This window comes from Molothrus aeneus, chromosome 14 (assembly GCF_037042795.1).
Source record: "Molothrus aeneus isolate 106 chromosome 14, BPBGC_Maene_1.0, whole genome shotgun sequence".
NCBI lineage: Eukaryota > Metazoa > Chordata > Aves > Passeriformes > Icteridae > Molothrus > Molothrus aeneus.
Window position 1 is genome coordinate 1030210 of NC_089659.1, and position 23258 is coordinate 1053467.

General features: G+C 51.9%; 3 protein-coding genes across 3 annotated transcripts; 2 read left to right on the plus strand and 1 right to left on the minus strand.

Moving 5' to 3' along the window:
• Window positions 1–222: 222 nt before the first annotated feature.
• On the plus strand, window positions 223–3309 carry LOC136562706 (centrin-2-like). The gene is made up of 5 exons (XM_066559680.1): window positions 223–270; window positions 966–1124; window positions 1813–1941; window positions 2557–2694; window positions 3103–3309. The coding sequence occupies exons 1-5, from the start codon at window positions 223–225 to the stop codon at window positions 3190–3192; spliced, it is 564 nt and encodes a 187-aa protein (XP_066415777.1). The 3' UTR covers window positions 3193–3309.
• Window positions 3310–4544: 1235 nt separating this feature from the next.
• Window positions 4545–10053, minus strand: LOC136562705 (putative glutamine amidotransferase-like class 1 domain-containing protein 3B, mitochondrial). The gene is made up of 4 exons (XM_066559679.1): window positions 9946–10053; window positions 8212–8383; window positions 7250–7451; window positions 4545–5248 (listed from the first exon to the last, which is right to left on the minus strand). The coding sequence occupies exons 1-4, from the start codon at window positions 10051–10053 to the stop codon at window positions 5056–5058; spliced, it is 675 nt and encodes a 224-aa protein (XP_066415776.1). The 3' UTR covers window positions 4545–5055.
• Window positions 10054–13181: 3128 nt separating this feature from the next.
• LOC136562774 (uncharacterized) lies at window positions 13182–22828 on the plus strand. The gene is made up of 9 exons (XM_066559781.1): window positions 13182–13242; window positions 14140–14253; window positions 15317–17002; window positions 17690–17789; window positions 18382–18530; window positions 18698–18810; window positions 19309–19398; window positions 20427–20549; window positions 21127–22828. Exons 1-9 carry the CDS (start codon window positions 13182–13184, stop codon window positions 21301–21303), a joined length of 2613 nt encoding a protein of 870 aa, XP_066415878.1. The 3' UTR covers window positions 21304–22828.
• The last annotated feature ends 430 nt before the right edge of the window (window positions 22829–23258 follow it).

Below are 23258 nucleotides of genomic sequence, written 5' to 3' on the forward strand. Positions count from 1 at the left end.
CCCAGACCACGCCCCACTCGCCCTGGTCCCGCCTCTTTCCCTGGGGCGAGCATCGCGCCAGCCTGCTCCCGCTCGCTGATTGGTCTAACCCCCCTTCACTCCGGCCAATCGCGTTGAAGGAAGGAGGAGATTCTCCCACGAGCTCATTCACCTTTGCCTCCGCCGTCACGCCAGCCAATAGGAGCGCGCGTTGCCATAGCAGCGGCGTGGGGGCGACAGCCAATGGGAGGGCACGATATTGAGGCTGCCAGGCGTGAAGTCGGCGGGATGGTGAGGGCGGGGAGCGGCTGTGAGGGGCTCAGCAGCGGTCAGGGGGCGGCGAAGGCGCTGAAGGGGCTGGGAGGGCACTGAGGGGGCCTGAGGAGACTCAGAAGCTGGGAGGGGGCTCCAGAAGTGTGAGGGGTCTCAGGGGCTTTGAGGGGGCTCATGGGCAGGGAGGGGACTCAGGGGCCGTGCGGGGGCTCACGGTTTTGACAGGGGCTCAGGAGCACTGAGGGGGCTCAGGGGTTGTGAGGGGGCCTCAGGGACCGTGATGAGGGCTCAGGGTTTTGATGGGGGCTCAGGGGCCATGGTGGGGCTCAGGGTTTTTACGAGGACTCAGGGGCTGTGAGGGCGCTCAGAGGCTGTGATGGGAGCTCAGGGTTTTGATGGGAGCTCAGGGTTTTGATGGGGGCTCAGGAGCCGTGATGGGGCTCAGGGGTACTGAGGGGGGCTCAGGGGCTGTGATGGGGGCTCAGGGGTCATGACGGGGTTCAGGGTTTTGCCGGGGGCTCGGGGCAGTGAGGGGGCTCAGGAGCACTGACGGGCTCAGGGTCCATGATGGGGCTCTGGGGCTGTGACCGGGGCTCAGGGTTTGTGAAGGGGGCTCAGGGGCGGTGGTTGGGGCTCAGGGTTTTGCCGGGGGTTCAGGGGCAGTGCCAGGGCTGAGTCCCCGTTCCCTCCCGACCCCGCTGTTCCGTGCCGAGGCCTGCGGCTTTCAGAAGCCGTCGCTGGGAGCCGCGGCGCAGAGGAAGAAGGCGAATCCCAAGCTGGAGCTGCCGGAGGAGCAGCAGCGGGAGATCCGCGACGCTTTCGAGCTCTTCGACACCGACGGCAGCGGCAGCATCGATGTCAAAGAGCTGAAGGTCGGGGTTTCCCTGGGGCTGAAGGTCACTGAGGTTTTAAGGGAACAGGGCCATAAATGCTGAAATAACCTCAAAAAACACTGGAGTTTCCTGGGTTTCCCCCTCCTCCCTCCAGCAGAACACCTGGTGGGCAAAAGGCGCCGTTTTCTCTTTAATTGCAGCTTTTTACTGCTCTGATCCAGTGTGTTTAGGGCCAAGCTGCTCAAAATTCATGTAAAATTCTGTGCTTTGTGTCCCAAATCCTTATCTGTGCATAAAACATCAAAAAAAGGAGTTGTGCCCATTAAAAAGGTGGGGGGGGGGGGGGCATTCCCCTCTTGTTGAGGATTTTATGCTTCAATATTATTGTCGTGGTTGTTGTTGCTATTATCTGGCCCTTTATCAAAGGAAGAAAATGTTTTCCCAACAAGATTTTTATCACTAGAATGAAAAATAAACTTATTTAAATTCCCTGTGGTTGATCAGTTAAAGATGGTGAGAGTGTGTGTAGGAAATTCCTGGATTAGCTGGGGGACAATTCCAGAACAGGAATATTTCTATCCCTGTTTTCTGCATCCTGATGTGAGTGCAGAGCAGCCTCACTCTCAGCCTGCCCCTGTTTTCTGGGAGAATTTTGGACACTTTTCCCCCCTCTCCTGTGGTTTTGGTGGCAATTTTGTAGGATTTGTAACTTATTTTGTCCTTCCAGGTGGCTATGAGGGCCCTGGGGTTTGAACCTAAGAAAGAAGAGATCAAGAAAATGATCTCAGACATCGATAAGGAAGGGACAGGAAAAATCAGCTTCAGTGACTTCCTGGCAGTGATGTCACAGAGAATGGTATGGATGTTTTACAGCTCCAAAGGGAATTTTGAAGGTAGATCAGGAGCCTTTGTCTCCTTTTGGGTTTATGGGGGGATAAAGCACTATATATTTTAATCCTAACAATTAAATGTATAAAATTTGGGGTAATCCCTATCCTGGATTCTCTCATTTCTCAGGGAAAAATTAAAATCCTGATATCATTATCAGGTTTCTTTAACAAGCAGAGGTGAATTTTGTGTTGAAAAAAGGGAAAAAAAGTTTTTCTCACAGCTGGAAACCAGCTCAGGCCTGCAGGAAGCTTTTGGAGGGTTGATGTCTGGCATGGGGGTGTTCTCTTTCCTTGAATTCTAATTTACAGACTAAATCTCTGGTTTGAAAAATATTTTCAAAATCCAGATATTTAATGGCAGAAGACCCTGATAGTGAAAGATATCTGGCTGGCAAGGACAGAAAAAAAATCCCTGAAATTCTGGAATTCTGGTTGTGTCTCTGTCTGAATTTTATGTGTACTTCCTGCTGGCTGGGCTCCTTTATTTGTCCTTTCAGTCTATCAGATCTTTTATAACTTTGAGTGTCACCTACAACACAACCACTCCTGTTTTACCTTAAATTTGTTCTTTCTTCCTTAAGGCTGAAAAAGATTCCAAAGAGGAGATTCTCAAAGCTTTCAAACTCTTTGATGATGATGAGACTGGAAAAATCTCTTTCCAAAACCTCAAACGTGTGGCCAAAGTGCTGGGGGAGAACCTCACTGATGAAGAGCTGCAGGTTTGGACCTGGTGCTTTTGGGGTCTTTGTGCTGGAGCTGGGAGGAAAATCCTCTCTGTGCTGGTAGGGAGGAATTCCTGGAATCTGTGGGTTTTGAGGATGAGGATGGGTTGAGCCCACATGGATGTAGGATTGGGATCATCCATTGCAGTTCTGTGCAGTAGCAGTGATGTGAAAGGAATGACTCTGCTCCAAGCATTTGGTTTCCTCCAGGACTTTCCCTATAATATTTCTTGCTCAGATTTCTCTATAAATACACCCAGCAAAACAGATTTCAGGAAATATTTTATCTGAGCTTGAGCCAACACTGTCCCCTCCAGCACAGCTAAAGAGTGGCTGGAATTCTGCATGAATCCAGTGATTCCCAAGAGGCCCCAGACCTGAGTGCTGACCCCAAATCTCTTGCAGGAGATGATTGATGAGGCAGATCGGGATGGGGACGGGCAAGTGAGCGAGCAGGAGTTCCTGAGGATCATGAGGAAGACCGGCCTGTACTGAGCCCAGTGGGATTTATTCCTTGGCACTTGTGTACATCCCTTAGGGAATGGGAGCCTCACTTTTGTGGTGTCTTGATTTCTTTGGAGGCAGCAGAAATACAGGTCAGTTCTCTTGGAAGTGTTTTGTGTAGAATATTTTTACATTTTAAAGGTGTTTGGGAGCAGTTTGCACCGCTCTGTTTACAGGCAGCAATGTGGTTGCTGGTTATAATGTTTACACTGCTTTAAATACACAAATCACAGTTTTGGGACCAAATTCAGATCCTTTTCTGACTAAAAAAATGGGTCCAAACAATTCAGTTTGGTAAAGAGATGACTCAGAACCAGACAGTGTCAATCTATTGCTCATTGTAAATCTACTTTGGGTTTATGTCTTGGTTTGGGCCCTACAGTGAACTCTTTTTATGACATATTTGCAGGAACCACCTTTTTAGAACCTGTTTTATGGGATTATCACTTCCCCCCCCCTTTTCTAGGGCATTCTTTAAACTCAAAATAAAAATAAACTGCTGCAATTTACCTTGTGTTCAGTTCACATGGCTAAGGAAGACTTTACAGAAGGAAATTCCCAGTGCTGCTGCTGAGGGCTCTGTGCTTGCAGGAATGCTCAGAGGCTGCAGATGGGATTGGATTTCAAATAAAATCTTATTTTTAAGCCATCAGAGTTGTGGAAAGAGTTTTGATCCCCACTTTGCCAAAAAAAGGTGTGGCCAGGCTGGAGAGGATCCAGAGGCCACAATGATCCAAAGCCTGGGAAGTTCCCATGTGAGGACAGGCTGAGAGAGCTGAGCCTTGGAAGAACTGGGATTTAGGGGACATCTTGTCACCATGTTTGGTATTTGAAGGGTGGCTACAAAGGAGGAGGAAACCCTTTTTATGAGGAATCATGGAAAGGACAAGGCATAATCTGTACAGGACACTCCTGGGCAAATTCTGAATGGGCACCATGGGACAATTTCTCACCATGAGGAAGTCAGCTGTTGGAAGTGGTGGATTCCCTGAGTTTGGGCTCTTTGGGATCCATCAGGACAGGCTGCTGGACATCTTCTCTAGACAGCATTTTTACCAAGAAAGGTTGGACTAGGTGAGCCTTGAGATCCTTCCAACCTGGAATTCTCTGGTCCTGTTAATGCAGGAGAAGAATTTCACCTCTTCCCACCAGAGCTGGCTGGTGACATGGGGCTGGTCCTGCTCTCACCAGTGTCACATTCCTGCTCCAGTCTGGCTTCTGACAAATCCCAGCAAAACAAGAGGGGGCTGGTGCTGGGGATTTCTTCCTGTATCGTTCCCTCAACTGACCCAGAGCTTGTCCTGATCCCGAGGGAAAGGCAGAGACAGAAGCAGAGTTCAGAATTCAGTAGAAGCATCAGGTTTTATTTGGTAGCAGAGCTGGGTTCCTTCCTTTGGCCACAATTCAGTGCTCTGAGGGAGGGGTTGGGGAGCAACTGACCCTGAGCCCTGGGGAGCCTGTGGCAGGGATAGGTGGGATTTTGGGATGGAATTCCTCCCTGTGAGGGTGGGCAGGCCCTGGCACAGGGTGCCCAGAGAAGCTGTGGCTGCCCCTGGATCCCTGGCAGTGTCCAAGGGCAGCTTGGAGCAGCCTGGGACAGTGGAAGGGGTCCCTGCCCATGGCAGGAGCCTGGCACAAGATGAGCTTTAAGGTCCCTCCCAAGCCCCCCATCCCACAGCAGCTCCAGCTCCTGGCAGGGAGTGACGTGTCCATGGCAGAACACACCACCTCCAGGATTGTCCCTCCTCAGCTGCCACCAGAGCTCTGGGGCAGAGCCCCCGAGTGTCCCTGTAGCTGGTGCTGTGTGAGGGGCAGGGCAGGCTCCCCGGGGAGGAGCTGGGTGCCTGTGGGAGCTCAGGCCAGGCGCAGCACTTCCCTGACCATGCTGCCGATGCCGTCGTGCACCTGGTGGATGGGGGCGTTGCACATGAAGGCGCTGGTGCTCACCAGGAGGTTCCTGGCGTCCACGTGGGCCTCGGTGACCTGGCTGTTGATGTGCCTGCAGCCCAGCTCCTTCATGGCCTCAGCAGTCTTGGCATAAGGCCACCTGCAAGGGAACAGGGAAGGGAAACCTGGAGTGGGGTGTAGGAGCATCGGGGGGTAGCAGGGTCAGGATGGATGGAGACGAGAGATCTCTGAAGCCAGGTCTGGAACTTGGGGTTTATTGCAAAGGGCCTGGGGGCAGGGCCCTGCTGGGAGCTGCCAGGCACAGCTCAGAGCAGGCCTGAGAGAAGAGAGGGGGAGAGAGGATGAGAGGGGAAGAGAGTGAGGTTCCCATTACAATACAATAAATCATCTTCTGTGTTGAATATTCTGATTCTCACAAACCAATCTAGTACAAGATACAAATCCTATAGCATTTCCATACAGCCTATAAGAATCATTTCATTACCATCCTGTGTTACATTTTAAACCCTAAAAACTTCTCTTTGGGCCCCTTCTGCCAAGCTGGCAGGGTCTGCTCTGACCCTTGGGCCTGTCTGCAAGCAGAGGGTGTTGTTCCATCAAAAGGGGATCACCTTCAGCTGGCCACACCATTGTTTTCTAGTTGTTCAGTAACTGAGGTATCTCAAAGCTTGTTTTTATTTCAATCTCACTTAAAGTTTCTATATTCTCAAAATCTTTTGCCAAACAATCATATTTATAAGGCTTTCTTGTTTCCTCTTCCCCAACAGTGGGGAATCTCCTTTATTGCAAATCAAAGGCGACTCTGACGAAGGGGAGAGAGAACGATGCATATGACTCCATCATCAGAAGGCTAATGAATTAATTTATTATACTATACTATGTACATTTCATCTAAATTGAATCTGCCCTCTTGCTCACAACTGCACAGAACTGCCCTCATCTGATTCTCTCGTGACTGTCCCGTGACAGTCCCACACACACACACCTGATAGGCCAAGGGAACAAAACATCCTCACTTTGGGTAAACAATCTCCATATTGCATTCTCCTATAGCACAACACAGGCACAGCAAGCAAGATAAGAATTGTGTTTTCCTTCTTTGCTTGTCTCACAGCTTCTCTCTGTTCAGAGGGCATGTGAATACCACACTCCTCCATGCTGTGCTTGGGGAAGGGCCAGAGGGAAGATTCTGTGGTCACTGCACAAAACCTGCTCAGCAGGATCCAAATCTGCTTGAGGACTTTCTCCAGGACTATACAACAGGATAATCTCCTGTTCAAATGAGTTAAACATCTGAAGTAAAGCCAAAATGAGACCTGAAGTTCCACTTTGGATGTTCCACTACCTAATTCTTCCCACTCCAGTGCTCATGTTAATAGGGGCCTGGGATGATTTGGGTGAAAAGGGACCTCAAAGCCCACCCATTGCCACCCCTGCCATGCCCAGGGACACCTCCCACTGTCCCAGGCTGCTCCATGCTCTGTCCAGCCTGGCCTTGGACACTGCTAGGGATGGAGCAGCCACAGCTTCCCTGGGCAACAATTAGAATTAAGTTTAGGGTGGGTTTTTCCAGCAGCTTCCTCCAAGTTAGAAAACTCCTTCCTAGCAAATCCTATCAACATTCCTTGCCTGCCCTTGGGAGAATCCAGTCACAGCTTCCCTGTAGGACTGAAGACAGTTTCCCTCCCTCCTCTTCCCACCTCAAGCCTTGGGTAACCATCCTGTTCCTGCCTTGGATCTGCTTAGCTTGGAGTCAGCAAAGGCTTTTCCTACCCTGGCTCTGTGAGGCATCAGGGAGGTAAATAATTAATTTAAAAGAATAAATTACATTTAAATTAATTTAAAATAAAAAGTGTCTTATTCAAAGCCATCAGAGTTGCGGAAACAAGTCACAAAAATGCAAACAGATCAGGTGTTACATCATCCTTCTGCTGTGCTGAGAAATTATAAAATTCCAGTTTCTACTTTTCCCTGTTCAGTCCCCAAAAGAGCTGGAAGTGCTGAAAGCCTCACTGGAGGCAGCAGAGCTGAGTTCTCAGCAATAGCATTCAGCTCCTTGTGAGCTTCCACCAGCTGGCCAGGATCCCTGGGGACTTTGGGGGACCCTGGTGTGAGTGTCACCAACCCCCCGGTCACTCACTGCTCACACTCCGTGTCGTGTCCCACGGTGACCTCACAGCCCGGGAAGATTTTGGCTGCCAGCACTGGGGAGATGCAGCACAGCCCGATGGGTTTGTGGGCAGCATGGAATGCCCTCAGGACAGCCTCCACCTCTTTGGAGACACTGCAGTTCTTGCCCTGCGTGGCCCAAGTGCTCAGGTTTTTTGCCACCCCGAAGCCACCTGAAGAAAGAGAAACAGTTTAGCAGGAGATTATATCCAGGGCAGGATTTTTGCCAGGTGTGGCGTGGTGGAATGCTCAGGTGGATGGGGTGGTTGGCAGCATTTGTCCAGTGTCACAGACATCTTTTATGAAAAATCTTTTCCTTAGGATTTTTTCTCCTGAGAAGCTGAGAGGCCTCAGGAACAAAATGTAACCAATGGTTATCTGCTGCTGTGGAATGCAACAGGTGCATCTGTGACCGTGTTCACAGGGGTCTGAGGACGAGGGAAGAGATGAGGATCTGACTCCATGTTTCAGAAGGCTTGATTTATTATTTTATGATAAATTTTATATTAAAACTATACTAAAAGAATAGAAGAAAGGATTTCATCAGAAGTCTGGCTAAGAATAGAATAGGAAAGAATGATAACAAAGGCTTGTGTCTTGGACAGAGTCTGAGCCAGCTGACTGTGATTGGCCATTAATTAGAAACAACCACATGAGACCAATCCCAGATGCACCTGTTGCATTCCACAGCAGCAGATAACCATTGGTTACATTTTGTTCCTGAGGCCTCTTAGCTTCTCAAGAGAAAAAAATCCTAAGGAAAGGATTTTCCATAAAATGTGTCTGTGACAGTCCAGAATCAAGAAAAGAACTAAAATTGGCTCTCCTTCCAAGCCCTGCTCCAGCCTGTCCCTCTTCACCCCACAACTCCCACGCCCTTCCAGGCCTATGGAATGTGTAAGCTGTGGAGAGGCAGACCCCAGACAGTCCTACCTGGGATGATGAGGGCATCCAGCCCCTTGACATCCAGCGTAGCCAGGTCCTTGATGTTGCCTCTGGCTATCCTGGCACTTTCCACCAGGACATTGCGCTGCTCTGCCGTGGGCTGACCCTTCATGTGGTCCACCACGTGCATCTGGGGGATGTTGGGAGCATAAACCTCAGCCTGCAGTGAGGGGAGAGGGTGTTATCCTTCAGAAACGATGGAAAAACGTGGAAAGGCACAGGCAGTGAGTGGGAATGCTGAGGGGCTTTCTTGGGAAAGAGCTGGCATGGAGGAAGGAGGGAAGGGAGGAAGGAAACTTTCAGTAGTTTGTGCCCAGAACTGCTAGTCTGGGGGGCTGAAGAGTCCATCCATATCCCAACAAATCCCTCTTGCAGGGTGACCACCCAGAGAGCTGCTGTCCCACCCCATCTCCCACAGGACTTGGAGTTTCCTCTCCCTACCAACTTGCCCAAAGCCAGAGTGTTTTTCTGGAAAATGCTTTCCCTTCCTTTAGCACTTTCAAGCTCATATGCAGAAATTAAGAGTGGAGGGTGGTGAACAGATTTTGGGACTGTCCCACCTGTGCAGCTCTGGGCCCCACAGTTTAAGCAGGATTTAAGGAACACCTGGAAGGAAGGAACGTCCTGTGAGGAGCAGCCGAGGACTTTGGAATTATCTAGGTGGGAGACAAAGAAGCTGAGAGGCAACCTCATGGCAGCTTCCCGTGGAGAGGGAGGTACTGAGCCCTGCTCCCTTGCAGCTGAAATATTCCATTCTATGCTGACCTTAGAAGAGGGATTGAAATGACGCCCGAGTTTCCTCCACTAGAGGCCCCTGGCGATCCAGGGATGAGGGAGGGAGGGAGGGACGGGCTCCGAGCCTGCTGGGCTGGGATATGGCAGGAGGGAAGGACTGCACCAGCTCCAGGAGAGGAATAGGCAAAATTACACGGAGTGGAGAAAACGTCTGGCCAAGGCTCATCCTGGAGCCAACAGCGAGGGCAGGATTGGAATAGTTTGGGATTGGGGGGGCTGGCACGGGAAGGTCACCCCTGTGCCTCTGTGTTCCACACAGCAATTCCCATTCCCAGAGGAACGGCTCCGACCAGACCCGTGGGTGGTTCACAGCTGAGTGAGATGTTCCAGAGGCTTTCCTTCCCTCCTTCCCCAGTCTCACGGAGCGGCTCTCCAGACTTTTAGAGCAGCTGCACCTTTTTTACCACTCAAGTTTAACTCATGAACCCCTGTCTGTTCTCTCATCCCTGTAAGCGTCCCACGCGAGGCTGGACAGGCTTTGGAGAAGCCTGGGATAGTGGAAGGTTTCCCTGCCCATGGCAGGAGATGGGAATAGATGAGCTTCAAAGTTCTTCCCAACCCAAACCATTCTGGGATTCTCTGATTCTATTTTCACTTCTCCTCTTTGAATGTTTTAAAAAGATGGATTTCAAACAGCCCAAACTGTCTTTTAAACAGAAGTAGCAGGAGAGAAAAGAGGATGTGAAGCCAGAAGCAAAGAGAGAAGGCATTCAGGAAAGTCTGTTGGGGATTTGGATGCAGAGCCCCACACCAATCCCTGTGTACAGCACAGCTGAGCAGGGAGCTCTCCACACCACTCCCACTGACTGCAGGCACCGCTGCTGCTGCTTGGCTTTTGGGGAGCTTGTGTCAGAGACAAGGAGGGAAGAGGATGAGGAGCAGAGCCGGGACAAGGAGCCCGGGCAGGACCCTGCCGGTGCCTCTTACCTGAGCCCCCTCCCGGCTGAGATGCACCAGCACCGCGGACGCCTCGTGGATCTCGCTGCCGTCGAACACCCCGCAGCCAGCCAGCACCACGGCCACCCGCTTGGCCATGGTGCCCCGGGAGCAGCGGAGTCCCCGGAGAGCCCCGGCCGCTGTGAGCGCCGCTCGCGGCCCCAGCCCTTTATAGCGCCAGCCCTCCCCAGGAGCAGGTGGGGCCCCGAGGGCTGGGCTCAGTTTCTTACTGGCAGGGAGGTTTTATTTCCAGTCCCACAGGCAGGGCATATAAATATTATTTGTTTCCTCAACTGGCTGCTCCCTTACAGATCTTCCTCCCAGCACGTTGTCTGCAGAGCAGCCCCAGCTGACATGCCCGGCTCAACAGAGCAGCTGTGTTTTTCCTCCTCGGCTGTTGATTTTCCATTCTAGTTCAGTCTGAAGCACCAAAACCTTTGCACAGGAGATGGTATCAAAGGGAGCCAGGATTTCAGCCAGTGCATTCCCCTCTCTGACCCATTCTTTGAACCCTGCACTGCATAGGCTGCTTCAGACTTTTAACACCAACATTTGCTTTTTGGATCCTGAATGTTCCTTCCCTCAGATCCCATCTCTCAGAAGTGGATATTTTACACTTTGCTGCAGTTGTTTGCTGGCTTTTGCACTCTGAGTTTAGAAATTAATGAAGTTGTAGAGTTGGAAGGGACCTCACAATGTCCAACTCCTGGCCCTGCATGGGCACCCCAACAATCCCACCCTGTGCCTGAGAGCATTGTCCAAGCACTTCTTCATCTCTGGAATAATGGGATTCTTCATCAACAGCACCATCTCTCCATTTATTTAATTCCAGGGAGGTGGCACTGGGAATTGGAGGAGCCCTGAGCTCTGGAGGGGTCCCTGGAGCTGAATTCAGTGTCTGGAGCTCATTCGTCCCACCCTGTCTCTGCTCTCATGGAGATGATCCTGTACCTGCCTATTTCAGCCTGGCCCTGGTGAAATAACTGTGCCCTGTGGAGGCTGAGAGAATAAAAAACTCCCACAACATGGCTGCAGGGTGTTTTTCAGGGGTTATTTATAAGACATGTTCCTTGGGGCTCTGCCATTTCTGGGAGAGACATGAAGCACATCCTGTGGGTAATGAACTCGTGGCTTGGCAAGGTGTTCAGTCAGGGCAGGCCTGAGGAGGAGGCTCACTGCTGCTGCTTGGGACTTCATTTATGGCACGTTTCTCCCAAAATGAGGCATTTCAGGCACCCAGCTGCTACCTGAACAAGCAGGAACAAGAAATGTGTGACAGAGGCCTTGCAGTCCCACTAACCCAACCCAGACTGTGCCTCTCAGTTACTTTTATTGCCCAGAGCAGGAATTAAATTGAGATATGCATAAAAAACACCCAAAGCCTTTCCCCTGTTTTTGTTTTGCTATCTAAGGAATCCTAACTATGGTTTAAGGGTATATTATTTCCTCTTGCATGGAAAAACAACCGAGTGATGTTGCAACCCGAACAGGTAAATTCTCCTTCCTGCAGCTGCTTCAGGAGCAGTCCTGCTAGCCATGGAACAAAGGTAGCCAGAGGCTGAGGATTCCCACAGCCTGCCTGCTGCAAACCACATCAGTCACCCCTGCCTGGTGTAAACTGGCTGGGCTGGTTCCCCTCACTGGGGGAATTGGTGCAACTGGACCAGCCAGGCTTGTTTCCTCCCCTTGGGAAAACATCTGTCACAACAGACATGTCAGCCCTTAATATCTCTCTGCAAAGGAGAGATGAATGATAAATGACATTTCTCAGCTGGGTTATTACAGCCTGGATGGCCTTGTCTGTATACATTTGTTGTGGGCTTTGGTAATAACAAGTGGCTTTAATCTGCATTAAGGTTCTAGTGAGGAGGGGTGTAAAGGGACCCTCTTTGTGCAGGGTGAGCACAGTTAGAGATGCCAGGAAAGTTTGGGAGCAGTGAAGGGGATCCAGCTGGATCCAGCTGCCATTGTGCTGCAGCTGGCTCAGGGCAGGAGGAGCAGGGGCCTGATGAGCAGAGGGCCTGATGCTCTGGGGTTCTTCTGGATGCTGTCCCAGCTCCAGCACCCCTTGGATGATCCCACAGGCCTGACTGTGAGCTCAGTCAGTGCAGCTCCCAGCCCATTCCCAGCAGCTTTCCTGTCCTCCTGCCCTGGCTGTGGAACAGGATTTATGGGGAATCACAGAGCAGGATCTGCCGAGAGGAGCATCAGAGGAGCTCTGCAGAGCCATCTCTGGGCAGCCCAAGAGTATCAGTGCAAAGCTCTGCATGCTGTTCTGCACCTTTTACCTTGTCAGGAAAGTGGGATTTGCTTTAACTGGAGCTGAGTCCCCCAAGGGAGCAGTCCCTACACTGCTCCATCCCCACAAACAACACAACAGAGGAACCAAGCTCTGTCAGCTCTCACAGAATATGACAATCCCCACCTGAGCCATGACTTGACATGATCCCCAGGCCAGTGCTTTCTGCAGCCTTCCCTCCATCCATAAACACCTTTGTGCCCTGACCACGCATTCCCCATGAGGAGCAGCAGGAAGCTTCCCACAGGTCCTTCATGTCCCCTTTGGGACACAATCCTGGCAGTGTTGGACACTCACTCCTGACCTGGAAAGCCAGCGAGGCTCCCCATGGCTGGAGGAGCTGGATGTGGAGTGGCAGACAGACAGAAGTCACCTTTAAGGGAATGGCACTGAGTCTGCCCTGGGTTTGCCCAGCTCAGGGGGCTGGTGCCAGGCATTCAGAGCTGAGACAGGGACAAACAGCAGGCCCGTGGCCAGTGTGAGGAGAAACAAGTGGTCCCCAAGGAGCTGCTGGGCTTGCAGAGGGCTTGTTTGCTCCATCAAGGTGGATGCTTGCAACAACCTTCATTTTAACCAGTGTAATTTCCTCACTGGCAGGAGCAAAAAAAAAGGTAGCAACAGCAATAAACTCTCAGCCTTATTTTTCAAGTGTCTTTTTGAACAAGGGTTAATCAACAGTAAAATTAAGAGGCCCCTGGAGGGAGCTACCAGCAGCCCACGCTGACTCACAGCCCCAAATTTACTGCAGCCAGAACTTCATTTGCATTTCCTCCCGCTTGCAGAGAGGAGCAGGAACAGAAGAGGTTTGTAGGGAAAAGGGGTGGAGAGCAGGGAGGACCGGCGGCAGCGGCGATGGTTTGGTTATAAAGAGCATGGGAGGAAAGAGAGGCAGCAGTGCAGCCCTCGGCCGGGGCTGCGGCGCGCAGGGATGGGCGACAGCGGGGCTGAGTCACTGCATTCCTGCATCGGGCTCCTGGGCATTTCCGCAGGTAGGGACCGCTCCTGGCATCCTGGCACGGGACACGGGCTTGGGACGAGCTTTCCGGGACACCCTCCTTTTCCGAGGGGGCTAAGGAGGCTGTTTATCCTCAGGCTTCTCTGCCTGGGGTGAGCTTTTCTATCCAGAGATCTCTGTGCCTGCTTTGGCGGCCAACAAAATATTTGTGTTGGCTTCCAAGGGTTGGCCTGAAGTTTTGTACTCGTTCCACGCTGGGTGGGAAGCAAATCCAAACTTTTTTATAGTCACTGTAGTAAATCATCTCGGTTTGGATGCAGTTTCCTCCCCTTTCCTTTTCCAGCCCTGCTCCCCATGGCTCTGTTTTCTGTGTTCACTCCCTTTCACTTGCTCCTCCTTTGTGTTCCATCTTCCTGGATTTTTTCAGTTGGTTTTCCATCAGTACAAGGCTGGAGGGATCAGCTGCAGGGTGTGTTGTCTGTCTGCTTTTTGTATAACTGGAATAATGGATTTTTACCTTTACCTGGCAACAGGGGAGCACTTTCAGACTCTTTCATACATTCCTAGGATGGTTTGGGTTGGAAGGGACCTTAAAGATGATCCAGTTCCATCCCCTGCCATGGGCAGGGACACCTTCCCCTCGACCAAACTGCTCCAAGCCCCAGTATCCAACCTGACCTTCATGGGATGGGGCACCACAACCTCTCTGGGCAACCTCAAGTGACTAATTCCAAACTTTTTTAAACCAGGCACCCAGAAAGAAGTGAGACCTTGGGCACAAACCGAGTCACAGTCCCCCAGCTCCTTAGGCTTTCCTATTTGCAGATCTTGCACTGTTATTTTCCCTCTGTTCCCTGCTCTGTCTGCCCTGATTCTCCCCTGGTTTTGGGCCAGGTTTACAGGCTCTGTGTGTTTCCCCCGTGTCCCACAGGCTCTCTCCTGCTGGCCGTGCGTTTCTACAGCTCCGCGCGAGCGGCCCCGCTGATCCCCAGCACGGCTCTGGGGGTCCTGCTGCTGCTTGTGTCGGCTCTCCTGGCCTATGCAGGTAAGACCTGGGGCTGGCCAGCCCCAAACCTCCCTCCCACAGCTGTGCACATCCAGCTCTGCTCTGCCCACAGGATACAAACCATGGCAGCCTTGCCGGGCCAGTCATCCCTTCTTCCAGAGGAGTGTGTTGTCCAGAGCAGCTGTGGCTGCCCCTGGATCCCTGGAAGTGTCCAAGGCCAGGCTGGATGAGGCTTGGAGGGACCCTGGGATGGTGGAAGGTGTCTTTGCCCATGGCAGGGGGTGAAATGGGATGAGCTTTGAGGTCTCTCCCAACTCAAGCCATTCAATGGCTGTGTGTCAGTGCAGCAAATTTTCCCTCTATAGGCAAGAGAAGAAATCAATGTTTGTTTTAAACAAATGCTCTACCAGAGTTTTAACACACTGAATGCACATTTATCTCCCAGGCTTTCTGAGAGTGCTTTCGGCATGCATGGATTGAAATGTCCATGGGTAAATTCCTCTACTTACCTGAGAGAAGAAAATCACTGCCTAGGACAAAACCCACACTTTCTAGAATGAATGTTGAATTATTTATTCTTTGTAACTATAGCAGCATAAAATCACAGAATCATCAAATCACAGAATTGTTCAGGTTGGAAAAGACCTTGAAGATTGTCAAATCCAGCCATCAGCCAGCACCACCACCATGGTCACCACTAAGCCATGTCCTCAGGTGCCACATCCGTGTGTCTTTAAACACTTCCAGGGATGGGGACTCCACCACTTCCCTGGGCAGCTGTGCCAAGGCTGGACAACTTTTTCCATCAGAAATTTTTCCTGATATTCAATCTAAACCTACCCTGGCACTACTTGAGGCCATTTCTTCTTGTCCTGACTCTTGTTCCCTGGAAGAAGAGCCTGACCCCTCACTACAAACTCCTTCCAGGTAGTTGTAGAGTGGGATAAGGTCCCCCTGAGCATCCTTTTCTCCAGGACAAATCCATCATCAGGCAGGGCCTGTGCTGATCCTTGCCCCATAGTGATCCTGCTCCCCGCCTTTCCTAACCCCTGCTTCCCACACCCTGTCCAAAACCACAGCCCTGTCTCCGTTTGCTCCGCAGGGATCCGGAGGAGCCTCAGGAATGCCTCGCTGCTGGTGGCGCTGTGTCTGACCCTGTCAGCCCTCTGGAGTGGCTATGGAGTGATCCTCATCCTGGCAGGGCAGGGAGCGCTGCCTGGCCCGGGGGATGCCCGCGATGCCCTGGTGCCAGGCCTGGCCACCTTCACCCTGGCCCTGCTCCTGCTGGCCGTGGTGGGCTTCCTGTGTGGGGAGCCCCTGCTGGGCCTGGTGGCCGCTGCTGTGTCCCTGGCCAGTGCCCATGAGGTGGCCCTGCACTGCAGCTCCTCGCTCGGGGCCTCGGCCGTGGCCTGCGGTCACCTCAGTGTCTGCTTGGTTGGGGGCTACTTTGCCCTGGGGAGGATCCTCCGCCTCCTGACCAAAGGGAGCCTTGCCCTCCCTGGCACGGATCTCTCCGAGAGGAAGGCCCAGGAGCAGGGCCGGGGCAGCGCTGGCAGCACCAACCCCTTTGCAGCCCCCGGGCTGCTCCTGAACATGCTGTCAGCCAGTGTCTTCTGCTGCAGGCTCCTGGGGGTCACCCACAGACTCTTCCTGGGCCATGTGCCCTGGCTGTGGGCAGCTGGCACCTACCAGATTGGCATCTGTGTGCTGTCCTACCGTGCAATGGACGCTCTCATGGCCACGGCCTTTGGCTTCACTTCCATCCTCAAATTCGCTGCAGGTTACTGCCTCCTGTACCCCGCCTGGCAGCCAGAGGAGCCGTCTCTCCCAACCCCATTCCTGGTGGTTTTCTCCATTCTTTTTGCTGTCTTGGCTCTTTTTCTCTCCCTTCAGAGCCCTGTGGATGGTCTGTACTTGCTGGTTTTTGTCACCTACTGCATTGCCTTGGCTTGCAGCCCCAGGGGTTTTTTTGCAGGTGGCCCCCAAGGTGTGGCTGTGGCCATCTTTGTGTCCTCGGCCTTGGTGGCTCTGATTCACCTGTACAATGTGAGGGCCAGGGCCAAGATCCCAACAGGGAAGGGTGCTGTGAAGGCCCTCCTTGCTCGCAGCAGCCTCCTGAAGCTCCGGGAGGGGCCAGACCTTCATGACCCCTACCTGGGCTATTCCAAGTATGCTGATGCAGAAGTTCTTACCTATGCCTGCAGTGTCCTGGCTTCTTTTGCTCTAACAGCCTCAGGAGACTCCCAGGCTCCTCTTGCCACCGTGGTCATTCCATGGGTGGTGGTAGCTGGTGGGGTCCTGAAGCTCCTTGGTGGCTCAGTGGCCTTTGCTCGGGGTAAAACCCTGGAGAGCAGTGCCTTCATCCTCTACTCTGTCATGTGGATCATCTGGGGCCTGACAAGGTACAGTGGCCTCTGTGGCACTGCCAGAAGCTTCCACGCAGCCACAGGCATCATTTCCTTCATGCTCTTCAACTGCTTCATTGTCTTCTGCTCAGTCTTCTTAAACATGGCCTGGTTCTTCTACTCCCTCACGTTCATGCTCATTGCTGTCAGCTTCCTGCTGGATGCCATCCATGCTCTTCCCACTGGATACGACATTGCTGCCACCCTCATCTTTGGGCTGGTCAGCTTTTACTGCTTCCTGGCTGCCCTGGCCAGCAGCACCTTTGAGGGTTGCTGCTTGCCCATGGGGAGGCCCATGGTGCAGCTCAGTGGTGTCGGGGCAGGAACGACCAAGTGCCTTCACCTGCCTGCCAGGAAAGCTTCCTCAGTCAAGAGAATTGCAGGTAAGGGGAAAACAGAGGGCAGGATGTGGGGATGGAGGGGAAATTCTGGGAGGTTTTGTAGCAGAACACTCTTAGAAGAACATTATCCCAATCAGAGAATCACAGAATGGTTTGAGTGGAAAGGACCTTAAAGCCCACCTTGTTCCATAGGCAGGGACACCTTCTACTAGACCAGGTTGCTCCAAACCCCATCCAACTTGGCCTTGATGTGGAAACCTGGATGATGTGGTGATGTTTTGGTAAAGTGGGCCAAGTTACAGGAGTCATGAGCTGAGTAGGGCAGCGTATCTCCTGCTGTGTCTCCTGCATCATTTCCCTGTGTCCTCATCTGCTCTGAGACCCAGGAATCCTCCAGGCTGGGGCTATCACCCAAAGCTTTGCACAGAGAGAGCAGAGCCAATGCTTGGTCCTTGCTCTTTCCACTCTGGCCCAGAATTCCCCTAAATGTCAGATATCCCCTTGGGAAAATGCACTGCCAGAGTTGAGGAGAGGAGAGGAGAGGAGAGGAGAGGAGAGGAGAGGAGAGGAGAGGAGAGGAGAGGAGAGGAGAGGAGAGGAGAGGAGAGGAGAGGAGAGGAGAGGAGAGGAGAGGAGAGGAGAGGAGAGGACACTGTGTGGCAGTTCTGCCATGGGAATTACACCCCTCCCCTGTCACTCAAGGCTCGTGCCCTGTTCCCATGCCCACAGATATCCTGAGGAATGGTGGCACCTGTGGCATCCCCACGGACACTGTGTACGTGCTGGTGGCTGCCTGCAGCCGGCCTGACGCTGTGGAGAAAGCTCACCGGTGAGTGCTGGCACCTGGGCTGGCCTCCAGAACCCAGGGCTGCTACTGAGTGCTGGCTGCAGCACCCACTGAGAGCAAGGCAGCTCAGCCTCGGTGGGAACAGCAAGGGAGGGAGAAGATCCAGGTGAGGAAAGGAGGGAATTGAGCTGTGGTTGTGTTCTGGGACACTGAAGGCTGATGGAGCTGGGTAACTTGGACACCACAAGAAACCCAAACCACTTCTGGCAAATGGGGCAGGGGTTATTGTTCTTACTTGGAGGTATGTATTGCCACAACAAAACCCCTCTGGTGTAAACTGGAGCCTCTCATATGGGTGGGGTTTCCTCAGAATTTGGGCTGCTGGGACCTTTACCCATCACTACACAAGAAGTTAAAGCCTTGATTTGGAAATAGACATTCCTGATTGGGAGTAGCCATTAAAGTTCCTTCCCATACAGTCTGTGGTTGAACAGTCCTACTTCTTCTCCAGACTGGTGACCTGGGGCAGAGCCTGCACACCTTCTCTTAGGTCTAGACCTCTCCAGCAGTTTCTTTTCCTTGAATTTAAATCCTCATCTTACTTCCAGCCTCACCTTTTCTTCCCTCGTTCCAGGTCCAAGCGCCAGGCTCAGGATCGCCCCATGTCCCTCTGGATTTCCAGCCTAAAGCAGCTGGAACCTGCCAAGCACTTGTTCACTCCCCTCCTCTGGGACTTCATGGAGGCTGCCTGGCCATCTCCCATTAGCTTGGTCATTCCCAGAGGTGAGGAAATGCTATTAATTCCAAGCTCTCTGGAGAGCTTTGGGTTTGAAATTCCCAAACCTGTGAACCCCTGCAACGCCACATGTTCCATAGGGATATTCCCGTTACAATGATCATGTTTGGGCTGATGTAAACCTCCAAGTGCTGAGTGACTCTGCTTGGTGCAGGTGAATGGGTGGATTTCCTGGGAATGAAGGACTCTGCTAAGTACGTTGGGACCCCTCAGAGTGTGGCCATCCGCATTCCCGACTGCTCTGTCACCACACACCTGATCGACCTGGTGAGTCACAGCACCTCAGCCCTTCTCTGAGAAGAGCTGGGGCCTCCAGGCAGCTGGGAGGGATCTTATGGCAGCAAAGAGGGGAATAGGAGCTACCACCAGGTCAAGAAATCAGGAGAATACCCTTAACAGACACAGTTTAATTTCCAACGTAGAACACTGTTGGAAGCAGGGACTTCTCTGAGGCTGGAATAACTTCAGAAGGCGCAGAAGGTGGCCACAGGAGCTGTGATACCCTGAGTATTCTAGGTTTAGGCAAGTGCTATTGCTAGAAAACAAGATGTCATTTCATGGCCATCATCACTAAACCCAAATTTGTCAGTGCTGGTCACTCTAACGCAGTTTGGTGGGACTCTGGTTGCCTGCAAAAAAGGTGCCTCACCTGGGTGAGCCACACTGAGCTCTCTTCAGAGTTACAGATGAAGTTCAGAGCTCAAGGCACCTCTTTTATCCCCAAAGTCCTGCTCAGAGCTTTGACCCCCGTTCTTCTGTCACCAGGTTGGCCCCATTGTGGTCACATCAGCCAACCCAACAGGAGAGGCTGACACGACCCACCACAACCAAGTGTATGCCAAGCTGGGAGATAAGGTAACCAAGAGATGGGGATGGAAAAGTGCAACCACTTTGTTTCCAGAAGGCAAATCAATAGCTGGTATCAGGAATCTGGGAAAGCCTCTAACTTAAAAAATCTCATGGATGCTCCTCATGCTGGTGTCAAAGAGGAATAAGATTTTAAAGCACAGGTCTTGGTGTGAAACCAAAACTCTTCTGCTTTACACACTGTAGTTATGGCTTGGCAACGTGAGTGGGTTCATATTCCAGCATGGGATAATGGGAGCAATAAAAAAATCATTCTTGCTTACAGGCAAGCAAATCCTGGTGCCTGGATGTGCCAGGGCTCCAGCTGGCATTGGGCTGGGGCAGGTCTAAAATTGGTGCCGATCCCTGAACTCAGGGACTCCCATCTAAGGCTGGGGCTGGTCTAAAACTGGTGCCAAGCACCAAAATATTGCTGGCACTTAGAGCTTTCATGGAAGTGTCATGGTCATGGCCTTTCATTGTTTAGGTGGGAGATCAGGAAAGGTTCGTCCCCCAGAGGGTGCTGGCTCTGCCCAGGCTCCCCAGGGAGTGGGCACAACCCCGAGGCTGCCAGAGCTCCAGGAGCCTTTGGAAGGGTGGAATTGTTGGTGTGGAGGGCCAGGGGTTGGACTGATGGTACCTGTGGATCCTTTCAACTCTGGATGGGTTTCACTGCTGAATTCTGGGGGTTTTACATTTTGTGTCATCGTGGCAGCTTTAAACAAGAGGTGGTGCAAATCTACCACCTCTAACTGCTCAAAAATCAAAACTTCATACACATTTTCTTTGTGGATGGGACTTCTCCAGAGCTCTTTGGCTGCTGTAAACCTGCCTGTGCTGTGCTGTGCTGCTGACCTGCACCCCACAGAGCTCTCCCTTGTCCTTGCTTTGAGGTTCATTCACTCCAAATCTAGCACTGGTGTCACTGCAGCAGGGCAGGAAGGAGCAGCATTGCCTTTGATGAGTTTTATTTACTGTTGGGAAGGGAAACTCTCCCTTTCCAAGGGGAATTTGGTGTGGAAATCTGCTGGTTTTAGGTGGATGCAGTTCTTTGTGCTGGGCCTTCTCCAGAGAACATTGCCTCCACCGTGGTGGACTGCACCAAGATTGACAGTGGGAGCATTGGATTCTTCCGAGTCGGCATCATCCCCAAGTCTCAGGTGAAATTCAGCTGGATTTCATTTCCATTCCCTTTCTCCCTTGAATGAGTTTCAGCCTGGGGCTTCCTAATTCAGTAAGGAGACCAAGAAGTCTGTGATAGCACAAGGAGTTATCCCAGGCTGGTGTGAGGGACAAGAGCAGAGCTCCATGCTTCTGTCCTGATCTTGCTCTGGAGCACTGGAGCACTTCTGAGGAGCTGGGGAATGGGCAAGGTGGGGCTGATTCATCTATGGAAAGGGCTCTGAGATCCAAGGTCATGGACCTCTGTGGGGCAGGCTTTCCAAGTTCAGCCATCCCAGAGACCTCTGAGTGCAAAAATGATTTGTGTCATCCCAAAACCGAGCCAGACACTTGAAAGAGAAGATCTTGTGGAAGGTGTCCTTGCCCAGGGGGAGAAGATCCTGTGGAAGGTCCTTGCCCAGGGGGAGAAGATCTTGTAGAAGGTGTCCTTGCCCCCCTTAAGAGTCACTTCCAACCCATTATTTTATGATTGTTTGATTATTTCAACAGCTGGAGAAGAAATCAGTGCTCTCCCCTAATTCCTAACCTACTCCCAGCTGTGTCTACTCATTCCAGGTGCTGCAAATCCTGGAGCAGGTGCAGAAGAAACACCTGGTGGTCCCTAGCAGTGGCCCTTGCCCCACAAAAGGCTGGGAAGAGCTCCAGAGTCGTGGCCATGCTGTGCCCAACGGGGTGGGCAGAGCTGCCTTGGTGGAGCCGGATCCCGATCCCGAGCATCACACCCGCTTCTGACTGCCACAGCTCCGTGCTCAGTGGGACAGCAGCTGCTGGAAAATGCCATTTTGGCCAAATTGGGCAATGGGAGAGGCTCCCCAGCTGCAGGGGTGCCTCATTCATCTTCCTATGGACCCTGCTCAAATATCCCAGTGCGGTGCTGCCTGGCAGACCCCAGGCACCCAGCAGGAACATCTTCCCTTGGGGACACTGCCAGCTTTCCCTGGAGATCAGCCACGGCCAAAGCAAGCTTTCCTTTGGTGATAGCTGGCCCAGAGTGACAGTGCTTCATCCCTGACACTGGGAGGGAATTCCGTGGATTTGGGGCATGGAGTGAGGCCAAGGGGTGCAGAATTACCTGGTGGGGGAAAAACACTGCATGAAACTTGAATCACACAGAATCCTTTAGGTGGGAAAAGAGCTCTCCAGTCCTTGAGTCCAGCTGTCCCCCCAGCACTGCCAGTGCCCCCCTGACTCATGTCCCCAAGTGCCACTCCACGTGGGGAAGGAGGAGGGGAGATGTGTCCAGGTGCTTTGCTGGTGCATCCAATGGACTTGGCAGAGTCTGGGCTGGGAGCTGGGGGTGTCTCCTGCTGTGTTCTCTCCAGAAGGGAGGTCACCCATGTTTGACCCCTCTTGGGAGGTCTTTCCTCTGTTGGGAGAACCCAACACTCCAAAGAAAAGCCATGACCTGAGGTGCCATTTCTGTATTTCACACTCAGTGTCAGGGTGGAATTCCCATCTGGATGACTCCAATATTATATCCTTAAAGGTGCTGGAGCTTTAGGGAAGACCCTCCCTTCCCATGTTAGGAATTTCAGGAGGGCAATCTCCATGTGTTTGAGGATTCCAGGAGCTGGTCTCTTGCCTTACAGCCCAACTCTTTCCATCTCACAGCACGTTTCCTCCAGAGTGCAAATTCCATAGGATCAGAAGAAGGAATTCCAGCCACTCCAGGCAGTCATTTGTCTTCTCCAGCTTCTCTGCAAGTTCCTGAAGTACAGGGAAGGAGTTGGAGATGTGCTCACCCATGACCTTACTGGCATCACTGGGACATGGTGGGATGGCTCCTGGAGTGCAGCAATGGGAGGATGTGGACTTTTTAGGAAGGACAGGCAGTGTGGAGAGGTGGCTGCTGAGCAGGAGGAGTTGGGAAGGAGTCTCAAACCTTTGTGAGGAGTTTTCCTTGGCAAACACTGCAGTTATGGCTTGTTTCATCTCCAAAAACTGCTGGTCTTATTCTTACCTGACTCAGGTGCAAGGTGCTGATCAAACTCCAGCTGAAACCAATCCATTGATCATTGATTTCACCTGAAGCTGTGCTGGAATTTGAGGATTAAAGTGGTGCAGTTGAAGGAGATCAACCTCGATGAACTCTGGCAAAATGGGGTCTCCTCAACTTGTCCTCACAGAGCTGGCTCTCTTCCTGCAGAGAAAATTTCAGAGAATTAGGTGTGTTAAATAATTTTGCTGATCTACTTCCTGTATCTCCTTGGAGTTTATTAAAATGATTTTTAGAAAGCAATAAAATATTTTCAATAAACAGATCTCACACAGGGCTGTGCAATCATGAAAAAACCTTGTGGGGCAAAGGGTTCTGGATGTTGATGTTCCGGGCCATGCAGGATCCAAGCAGGATGTCAGGAGGAAATCAAATTGTGACACCTCCAGGGTGGGGAAGAGGAGGGAGGGAGAAGATAACTCCTCACAGCAGCTCCTGGTACCAGCTCAAAAGTGCCAAGGCTGAATTTCACCCCTTAATCACTGGAAAAACACCATAAACACCAAAATCTGAGGGAATGTGATAAGGAATGGAAATTTGGAGAGGTGCTGAAACATCACAAAGCCTTTTGGTGAGGGAAAACTGCCCTTGCTTAAATATACCAGGGGTGCTGCTGCCCTGTGCTGCAAATAATGATTTTTTGGTGTGGCACAAATTAAAAGTGGCTCAAGAAACTGTGTTCTTCACTCAA

Bases quoted from the DNA above. Each gene is read 5' to 3' on its own strand.
- LOC136562706 (XM_066559680.1), top strand. From the start codon at position 223: ATGGGAGGGCACGATATTGAGGCTGCCAGGCGTGAAGTCGGCGGGATG. The intron at 271-965 runs GTGAGGGCGGGG...TTCCGTGCCGAG, and splicing joins GGCGTGAAGTCGGCGGGATG to GCCTGCGGCTTTCAGAAGCC. The intron at 1,125-1,812 runs GTCGGGGTTTCC...TTGTCCTTCCAG, and splicing joins TCGATGTCAAAGAGCTGAAG to GTGGCTATGAGGGCCCTGGG.
- LOC136562705 (XM_066559679.1), bottom strand. From the start codon at position 10,053: ATGGCCAAGCGGGTGGCCGTGGTGCTGGCTGGCTGCGGGGTGTTCGAC. The intron at 8,384-9,945 runs GTAAGAGGCACC...CCCTCACTGCAG, and splicing joins TCAGCCGGGAGGGGGCTCAG to GCTGAGGTTTATGCTCCCAA. The intron at 5,249-7,249 runs GTGAGTGACCGG...GTTCCCTTGCAG, and splicing joins CACGACACGGAGTGTGAGCA to GTGGCCTTATGCCAAGACTG.
- LOC136562774 (XM_066559781.1), top strand. From the start codon at position 13,182: ATGGGCGACAGCGGGGCTGAGTCACTGCATTCCTGCATCGGGCTCCTG. The intron at 17,003-17,689 runs GTAAGGGGAAAA...CCATGCCCACAG, and splicing joins CTCAGTCAAGAGAATTGCAG to ATATCCTGAGGAATGGTGGC. The intron at 18,811-19,308 runs GTGAGTCACAGC...TTCTGTCACCAG, and splicing joins CCACACACCTGATCGACCTG to GTTGGCCCCATTGTGGTCAC.